Raw genomic sequence first — 10,000 nt, 5'->3', positions numbered from 1 at the left:
GAGGCTGTGCCCTCTAATCCTGGACTCTCCCACTAGTGGAAACATCCTCTCCACATCCTCTCTATCCGGGGTCGAGATGTCTGTCTCAACGCGAAACGTCACCCATTCCTTCTCTCCAGTGACACTGCCTGTCCCACTGAGTTACTCCAGCATTTTGTGCCTTTCTTGAGACAGGCTGGTCTTCCTTGTCGGTGTCAGCATGCAGGTTTACATGGGTTCCCACGTCTACACAAAACTACAGGAGGCTCTGCACACCTCCGCAGTCATTTTGTGTTGCTGCCAGATGGTGCCTGCCGTTTACCTGTAACTCATTAGCCATCCACGTGATGCAACATTGGGGCACAGCCTGGCCCGGCAGCAGCAGCGGCTTCTGACACAACGGAAGGCAGTGCTATTCGTGACGTCGAGCCCACAGAATTAAAATACTTCCCCACTCTTCAATATCATCGGCACAATGTGTAATGCCACTTACAAAATTCTTCAGGGGTTGGCCAGGCTAGATGCAGGAAGATTGTTCCCGATGTCAGACTATTATCTAAATGGTGGCCGATTAGGAAAGGGGGAATGCAGCGAGGACCTGGGTGTCATGGTACATTTTTCATTGAAGGTAGGCATGCAGGTGCAGAAGGCAGTAAAGAAAGCGAATGGTATGTTAGCTTTCATTGCAAAAGGATTTGAGTATAGGAGCAGAGGAGGTTCTACTGCAGTTGTACAGGGTCTTGGTGAGACCACACCTGGAGTATTGCGTACAGTTTTGGTCTCCAAATCTGAGGAAGGACATTATTGCCATAGAGGGAGTGCAGGGACGGTTCACCAGACTGATTCCTGGGATGTCAGGACTGTCTTATGAAGAAAGACTGGATAGACTTTGTTTATACTCTCTAGAATTTAGGAGATTGAGAGGGGATCTTATAGAAACTTACAAATTTCTTAAGGGGTTGGACAGGCTAGATGCAGGAAGATTGTTCCCGATGTTGGGGAAGTCCAGAACAAGGAGCCACACACACAGTTTAAGGATAAGGGGGAAATCTTTTAGGACCGAGATGAGAACATTATTTTTCACACAGAGAGTGGTGAATCTGTGGAACTCTCTGCCACAGAAGGTAGTTGAGGCCACACAGTTCATTGGCTATATTTAAGGGGGAGTTAGATGTGGCCCTTGTGGCTAAAGGGATCAGGGGGTATGGAGAGAAGGCAGGGATGGGATACTGAGTTGGATGATCATATTGAATGGCGGTGCAGGCTCGAAGGGCCGAATGGCCTACTCCTGCACCTATTGTCTATGTTTCTATGTAATGAGTTATAGAGGGGGTGCCTGAAGAAGGGTCACCCATCCCTTCTCTCCACAGATGCTGCCTGTCCCGCTGAGTTACTCCAGCACTTTGTGTCTACCTTCGGTTTAAACCAGCATCTGCAGTTCCTTCCTGCACATTTCATCTGCAAGTAGACAAAATTGCTGGAGAAACTCAGCGGGTGCAGCAGCATCTATGGAGCGAAGGAAATAGGCAACGTTTCAGGCCGAAACCCTTCTCCAGCATCTGCAGTTCCTTCTTAAACATTTCATCTGCAGTTCCCTCCTGCACTAAATATTTTGTGTCTATCGCCAGAATGTGCAAGTTTCACTGTGACTTTTCGACTTTAGAGATACAGCGCGGAAACAGGCCACTCGGCCCCACCGAGTCCGTGCCGACCAGCGATCCCTGTACACCAGTCTGTACTGTCCTACAGACACTAGGGACAATTTTACTGAAGCCAATTAACCTACAAACCTGCACGCCTTTGGAGTGTGGGAGGAAACCGGAGCACCCGGAGAAAACCCACTCGGGTCATGGGGAGAACGTGCAAACTCCGTACAGACAGCACCTGTGGTCAGGATGGAACCACGGATGAAATGTTTAAGAAAGAACTGCAGATGCTGGAGAAGGGTTTCGACCCAAAACGTTGGTGTAAATGCAAATTGCCCCTAGTGTGTGTGTGTGTGTGGGGTAGTGTTAGTGTGCGGGGATCGCTGGTCGGCACGGACTCGGTGGGCCGAAGGGCCTGTTTCCGTGCTGTGTAACTAAAGTGCACTGCAGGGAAGTCAATCAACCAGGTTTGAGTGGCGGAGTAGACTTGATGGGCTGAATGGCCAAATCTGCTCCTATCACTTATGCACATGTTTCAGTGGTTGGAAGTGAAGGTGTCCTTGTTGCCTGTGGGAATATCTCTGTGCTGGCGTTGTGGTTAGAGGCTGTTGTAGGGTGACAGGTGGTGCAAACAGGTGGTGAAAGGGGACGCACCACCAGGGAGGCTCAGAGAACCGTCCCCTCTCTTTTTATCCAATGCCCTTTCATCTCCTTTTCACCTCCAGCCTTTGTCTCCCCATCTGCCAAATCAACTCCTCAACTGTATGCACCTATGTCTGAAGAAGGGTCTCGACCCGAAACATCACCCATTCCTCTGTGTGTGTGTGTGTGTGTGTGTGTGTCTGTGTCTGTGTCTGTGTGTGTGTGTCTGTGTCTGTGTCTGTGTCTGTGTCTGTGTCTGTGTCTGTGTGTGTCAAACATGTTAAGATAACTGGATGAGTCCTCGTTGTGTGAGCTTGCAATTTAAAGAGAATGAATAAGGGTCCTGACCCCAAAACGTCACCTATCCATGTTCTCCACAGATGCTGCCTGACCCGCTGAGTTATGGTGCAGCAGCATCTATGGAGCTAAGGAAATAGGCAACGTTTCGGGCCGAAACCCTTTTGGAAATAGGCAACGTTTCGGGCCGAAACCCAGAAGGGTTTCGGCCCGAAACGTTACCTATTTCCTTAGCTCCATAGATGCTGCTGCACCCGCTGAGTTACTCCAGCACTCTGTGAAACGTCACCTATCCATGTTCTCCACAGATGCTGCCTGACCCGCTGAGTTACCCCAGCACTCTGCTCGAGTTCATTTTACCATTCAATAAGATCTTCATCAGTTACTCCAGCACTCTGTGTCTTTTTTCTTGTGTAACGCAGCATCTGCAGTTCCTTGCTCCCTGTCAATGCAGACCACAATTTGGAGTGTAAAACAGAATTCTGCTGCTCTCCTGTTCAAGAAGGAACTGTGCAGATGCTGGAAAATCGAAGGTGCACAAAATTGCTGGAGAAACTCAGCGGGTGCAGCAGCATTCAGTCTGAAGAAGAAGGGTTTCGGCCCGAAACGTCGCCTATTTCCTTCGCTCCATAGATGCTGCTGCACCCGCTGAGTTTCTCCAGCAATTTTGTGTACCTTCTGCTGCTCTCCTTGCAGTTTCTCAGTGGCTGGTCACCTTGCATTCAAGGAGTGTGCGTTGTGGGCCCTTTGATCTCTGGAAACCTGACCTGCAGGAATTTGGGAAGAGGTATGCAACTCTCCCTGAACTGCTGTTTCTAGTCTGACCTGTTTGATGGGTTCCAAGATGTGTCATTTGTTGCAGTCGACTCTCAGTCACAACGAGGTCACATCAACACAGTTACTGCGAATGGATTGAGTCAAGGATCGGAGTTTCGCGAGGGTCTGGACTCCGATTACCATGATGGAGCGAAGAAGGCACCCGGGTCTCTGGCGCTGTGAGGCAGCAGCTCTACCCGCTGCACCACCGTGCCCGCCCTTCAGTATGGAGGTTCCACCTTTACTGGCTCACCACTCACAGAGAGTTGTGAGTCTGTGGAATTCTCTGCCTCAGAGGGTGGTGGAGGCCGGTTCTCTGGATGCTTTCAAGAGAGAGCTAGATAGGGCTCTTAAAGATAGCTGAGTCAAGGGATATGGGGAGAAGGCAGGAACGGGGTACTGATTGGGGATGATCAGCCATGATCACAGTGAATGGCGGTGCTGGCTTGAAGGGCCGAATGGCCTACTCCTGCTCCTGGCTGGAGTCTCCGGCACGAGTCCAGACTGTTGACCACCCCACGATGGGGCGGGGGACATCAGAGGGGCAGTGGGGATGTTGGGGGGTCCAGTCTCAACATCGCTGCCCCACCGAGCCAGTCAAAAATTGGCCGGATTGTAGCCCAGATCTTCCAATCTACCATCTCGCAGAAGTTGCACTACTAAAGAAATATGTACACACAAGTCATCTGCGTAGGAAGAAGGAACTGCAGATGCTGGTTTAAACCGGATAGACACAGAGTGCTGGAGTAACTCAGCGGGTCAGGCAGCATCTGTGGAGAACGTGGATAGGTGACGTTTCACAGAGTGCTGGAGTAACTCAGCGGGTCAGGCAGCATCTGTGGAGAACATGGATAGGTGACGTTTCACAGAGTGCTGGAGTAACTCAGCGGGTGCAGCAGCAGCATCTGTGGAGAACATGGATAGGTAACGTTTCACAGAGTGCTGGAGTAACTCAGCGGGTGCAGCAGCATCTATGGAGCTAAGGAAATAGGCAACGTTTCGGGTCGAAACCCTTCCGGGTTTCGGCCCGAAACGTTGCCTATTTCCAGAAGGGTTTCGGCCCGAAACGTTGGCTATTTCCTTTTCCATAGATGCTGCTGCACCATAACTGAGTGGGTCAGGCAGCATCTGTGGAGAACATGGATAGGTGGCGTTTTGGGTCGGGCACCCTTCAGGTTGGGTGGAGAGTGGTGCAGTGTGAGTTAACATTAATCCACACACCCTCGTTCTCAGTGGAGACTGGGCAAGCTGTGACCTGCCGAACCTCCACAACATGCCAAGGCTTTCAGAGTGACGACTCGATCCTGACAGGAGGCAGCTCCGGCAAACCTCCTGAAAGAGGCGTGCTAACTCTGCAGAAACTTGTTGGGGGAGGGGGGGCAGGGGGGGGGGAGGTGGGGACCGCCAGAGGAAAGGATCTTTCACAGAGACGCTCACTGCCTGAAAGGGAAGTAGCAGTGACTTCACCGGGACTTTTTACACAGAAGTTGGATCAATTATTAACACAGAACCTAGAACAAGCCCAGAACACAGGCGGGTGTCACGGTGGTGCAGCGGGTAGAGCTGCTGCCTCACAGCGCCAGAGACCAGGGTTCGATCCTGGCTACGGGTGCTGTCTGTACGGAGTTTGCACGCTCTCCCCGTGACCGTGTGGGTTTTCTCCGGGTGCTCCGGTTTCCTCCCACACTCCAGGTTCGTAGGTTAATTGGTTTTGGTAAAAAATTGTAAATTGGCCCCAGTGTGTGTGTGTGTGTGTGTGTGATAGTGCTAGTGTGCAGGGTGGGCTGTGTGTACCGAAGGGCCTGTTTCCGCGCTGTACTGGTCGTCCAGAACAAGGGGGCCACAGTTTGGATAAGGGGGAAATCTTTTGACCGAGATGAGACCATTTTTTTTCATACACAGAGAGTGGTGAATCTGTGGAATTCTCTGTCACAGAAGGTAGTTGAGGCCACACAGTTCATTGGCTATATTTAAGAGGGAGTTAGATGTGGCCCTTGTAGCTAAAGGGATCAGGGGGTATGGAGAGAAGGCAGGGATGGGATACTGAGTTGGATGATCATATTGAATGGCGAATGGTGCAGGCTCGAAGGGCCGAATGGCCTCTACTCCTGCACCTATTTTCTATGTTTCTATGTATCTCTAAACTAAACTAATAATGTGCAGGAAGGAACTGCAGATGCTGGTTTAAACCAAAGATAGACACAAAGTGCTGGAGTAACTCAGCGGGACAGGCAGCATCTCTGGAGAGAAGGAATGGGTGATGTTTCGGATCAAGAGCCTCCTTCAGACTGAGTCGGGGGGAAAGTCCGTACTTGCTGATCCTCTCCCTGTAGCTCTTCGGTTTTTCATGACATACATTGTGTAAGTTTACCGCAGGGCTAGTGAGCAGTCAACGTCTCTGAGTGTGCCGTGCTGGCTGATGTACATCCGTTCTCTGACACGCCCATTACCAAGTCGGTAACGTCTTTGTGGTCTGTCTGTGTGCAGTCTGCTCCACTCATAGTTTATCCAACAAACATTCCTCTCATTCCTGACCCACTCATCCGTCAGCAGCCGGGCCCCAGACCTCCATTCGTGGTGTAGTTGAGAAACACAGGCCCTTCAGCCCATCGAGTCCATGCTGACCAACGATCGCTAGTTCTGTGTTACTTTGAGTTGAGTTTATTTTCAGAGATACAGCAGGGAAACAGAAGTGTGTGTAGGATAGTGTTAGTGTACGGGGAGATCGCTGGTCGGTGTGTGGACCTGATGGGCCCAAGGGCCTGTTTCCGCGCTGTATCTCTAAACTAAACTAAATGAATAAAGTGTGTGAAGGAACAGCAGATGCTGGTTTAAACCTGCACTCCCATCATCCCACACACTAGCAGGCAACCAATAATCCTACAAACCCGCACATCTTCTGGATGTGGGAGCAGGATTCGGCCATTCGGCCCATCAAGTCTCCTCCGCCATTCAATCATGGCTGATCTATCTCTCCCTCCTAACCCCATTCTCCTGCCTTCTCCCCATAACCCCTGACACCCGCACCAATCAAGAATCTACTAATCTCTGCCTTAAAAATATCCACTGACTTGTGGCCTCCACAGCCGTCTGTGGCAAAGAATTCCACTCCTATCACCCATGGACATGCGTCTCCTCTCCCTCTCCCTGTCCCGTACTGATGTGTGTGTGTGTGTTACTCTGCCGTTCCAGTGAGACCAGTATCTGCCAAGCCCGAGCCACTGTGATGATCTACGATGATGCCAACAAGAAGTGGGTCCCAGCGGGGACCGGGACCCAGGTCTTCAGCCGTGTCCACATCTACCACAACCCCGGCAGCAACACCTTCCGTGTGGTGGGGCGCAAGATTCAGCAGGACCAGCAGGTACGGGGTGGGGGGGAGGGGGGGCAAGGAAAAGTAGGTGTGGAAAGGAGGAGAGAGGGAAGATTGGGTTGGGAGAAGGTGCGGAGATAGGGAGGGGGGGGGGGGGTGGTTGTGGGGAGAGTTGGGGGAAGGGGAGGGGGGAGAGTGGGTGAGGGGTGGTGAGGGGGAGGGAAGGGAAGGGTGGTTGGATGGGGGAGGGGGGGGTGTGGGGGAGGGGAGGGTGGGGCGAGGTGGAGTGGGTAAGGGTTGGGGAGCTAGAGCTAGGTGGGGAGGAGGAGGTGAGGGGGAGGGAAGGGAGAGTAGGTGAGAGATTGGGCAAGGAAGGGTAGGTGTGGAAGGGAGGAGAGAGGGAAGATTGGGTTGGGGAGATAGGGTGGGGAGGGGGTGGGGTGGTAAGGGGGAGGGAGGGTGGTGGGAGAGGGTGGTGGAGGGTCTAGGGTGGGTGCTAGCATGGGGGAGGGAGGGTGGGGGGGGGGGTGGGTGAGCTAGGGGTGGGTGCTAGCTTGGGGGGGGAGGGTGGTGAGCTCTAGGGCGGGTACTAGCTTGGAAGGGGGAGGGAGTGGTGGGGGAGAGGGCAGGGTGAGGTAAGGTGGACGGCTGGATTGTATCGGTGTGTTATCTTTCCGCTGACTGGTTAGCGCGCAACAAAAGCTCGGGACACGTGAGAATAAACTGAATAGATTCTGGGGGGGAATTGTGGTTTGTAAGACGGTTCGCGCCCCTTTTAATTGGGCTTGTGGGCCCCAGGAGTTTAACTCTTGCCTGTCTGGGGTGTGTGTGTAGGTGGTGATCAACTGCCCGATTGCCAAGGGCCTGAAGTATAACCAGGCCACACCGAGCTTCCACCAGTGGAGGGACATGCGACAGGTGTGGGGACTGAACTTTGGCAGCAAGGAAGATGCCATGCTCTTCGCCAACGGAATGCAACATGCGCTGGAGGTACTCGAAGGTACAGCGAGCGCCGGTACGTGGTGTTAGCGCCGTTAACGTCACCCGTTCCTTCTCTCCAGAGATGCTGCCTCACCCTGACCCGCTGAGTTACTCCAGCTCTGTGTCCCACCATTAACCCCGTGCTCTCTACCGCCTCCTACAGGCAACGCCACCATGCGAGCCGTCAACAATGGGCCCACCGCTGAGGAGCTGGAGCAGCAGCGCAGGTGGGTGGGGACGGGGCAAGCATGCATGCATACACGCATACACACGCACCCATGCATGCATACACGCATGCACACAGGGCACACGCACACACGCATGCACACGGGGCGCATGCACACGCGCATGCACATACGCACACACATATGCACAAACACACACACATGCACACACACAAGCACACATATGCACAAACACGCGCACGCACACATGCACATACGCACACACACACGCACACACATGCACATATGCACAAACACACATGCATGCACATACGCACACACACGCACACACGCAAGCACACATATGCACACACACATGCACACGCCGCAAACCTGCACACCCGCATCCATGCGCACGCACACATGCATACACACGTGCACGCATACACGGTCAAAGTGGCAAAACACCAACACCACCCGGCATCTCTCTGTGGTGGAGGGGGGAGGGTAAGTGGGAGGTGGGGGAAGCAAAGCCAGATGTGCCTGGTGTCTGAGCGCTTGTGTCTGACCCCTCCCCCCCCCCCCCAGGCAACAGCTGGAACAGCAGCAGAAACAGGAACAGCTGGAGCGGGAACAACAGGAGCGACGCAATGCAGGTAGGAGAGACTCTCTGGTCTTCACACCTCGCCCTCCCTTATCTCTATGTCTCCCTCTCCCCTCGACTCTCAGTCTGTAGAAGGGTCTCGACCCGAAACGTCGCCCATTCCTTCTCTCCAGAGAGATGCTGCCTGTCCCGCTGAGTTACTCCAGCATTCTGTGTTTACATATTGTGTTGTGCCGCTGCAAGTAAGAATGACCTTGTTCTGTCTGGGATACATGACAATAAAACTCTCTGGACTCTTGGAGATCTGTGCAACTGTAGGTACCAATTTCTTTGTTATATAGTTAAATAATGGCGGTGCTGGCTCGAAGGGCCGAATGGCCTACTCCTGCACCTATTGTCTGTGAAAGTTAATGGATGGACCTTTTAGAAAGGAGATGAGAAGGAATTCCTTTAGCCAGAGGGTGGTGAATCTGTGGAACTCATTGCCAAGTCGATGGATACTTTTAAGGCGGAGATTGAAAAATCGATTGGTATCAGTTTCAGCTCAGTGTAGTTTATTGTCCCGTGTACCGAGGTACAGGGAAAAGCTTCTGTTGCGTGCTAACCAGTCAGCAGAAAGACAATACATGATTACAATCGAGCCGTCCACAGTGTACAGATACATGATAAGGGAATAATGTTTAGTGCAAGGTAAAGCCAGCAAAGTCCCATCAAGGCAGAACTGATCGGAGTTTTTAAGAAAATCATAGTTAAAGTAACAGATGTTGCTCTAAGAGCAGAGATTTAAGAGTGTGGAGAGATTGTTATATGTGATGGGTTTAAGAGAGAGTTAGATAGAGCTCTAGGGGCTGGTGGAATCAAGGGATATGGGGAGAAGGCAGGCACGGGTAATTGATTGGGGACGATGGTCACAATGAATGGCGGTGCAGGCTCGAAGGGCCGAATGGCCTCCTCCTGCACCTATTGTCTATGTTTCTATGTGACTGTAGATTTGCTTCTGTGGTGATAGTCGCTGGGTTGGGCAACGTCTTGGAAGCATTTTTAAGGCGGGGGATAGATCGATTCTTGATTAGTTTGGGTGTCAGGGGTTATGGGGACCCGTCTCATCTTCCAGCTTGGAGCAGAAGTCCCCTCTGGCCTTTTTGATGGTCTTACCAAGGTCGGGATCTAGACTTCTTGTAGACCTCTTCATCGCCAGACCTGAATGCCCGGGATCTGGTCTTCAGAAGAATGCGGATCTGATGGTTCATCCAAGGCTTCTGTTAGGAAACACTCGGAAGGTTTAGTTCTATGTTACCCCAATTTCTCATCCGCTCCCTACACACTAGCGGCAATTTACAGGATTAACCTACAAACCTGCACGTCTTTGGGATGTGGGAGGAAACCAGAGCACCTGTAGAAAACCCACACGGTCACAGGGAGAACATGCAAACTCCACACGCACGCGCACACCCACAGATGCATGCACACCCACACGCACCCACACGCACACACAGATGCACGCACACACACACACACACACACGCACACCCACTGATGCATGCACTCAAGCATGCTC

At 52.2% G+C, this 10,000-nt stretch overlaps 1 protein-coding gene across 1 annotated transcript in view; it reads left to right on the top strand.

The window, feature by feature from the left end:
• Positions 1 to 10,000, top strand: part of LOC129714045 (vasodilator-stimulated phosphoprotein-like) — a 53,827-nt gene that overhangs the window by 27,153 nt on the left and 16,674 nt on the right. The window contains exons 2-5 of the mRNA XM_055663503.1: positions 6,573 to 6,744; positions 7,528 to 7,708; positions 7,838 to 7,901; positions 8,427 to 8,494. Coding sequence (XP_055519478.1) covers positions 6,573 to 6,744; positions 7,528 to 7,708; positions 7,838 to 7,901; positions 8,427 to 8,494 — 485 coding nt within the window. The remainder of the gene's footprint in view (positions 1 to 6,572; positions 6,745 to 7,527; positions 7,709 to 7,837; positions 7,902 to 8,426; positions 8,495 to 10,000) is intronic.

The sequence above is a fragment of the Leucoraja erinacea genome, chromosome 38, assembly GCF_028641065.1.
Source record: "Leucoraja erinacea ecotype New England chromosome 38, Leri_hhj_1, whole genome shotgun sequence".
NCBI classification, from domain to species: domain Eukaryota; kingdom Metazoa; phylum Chordata; class Chondrichthyes; order Rajiformes; family Rajidae; genus Leucoraja; species Leucoraja erinaceus.
Note: the sequence above shows the minus strand (reverse complement) of the source record. Positions and strands in the feature narration are given on the sequence as shown.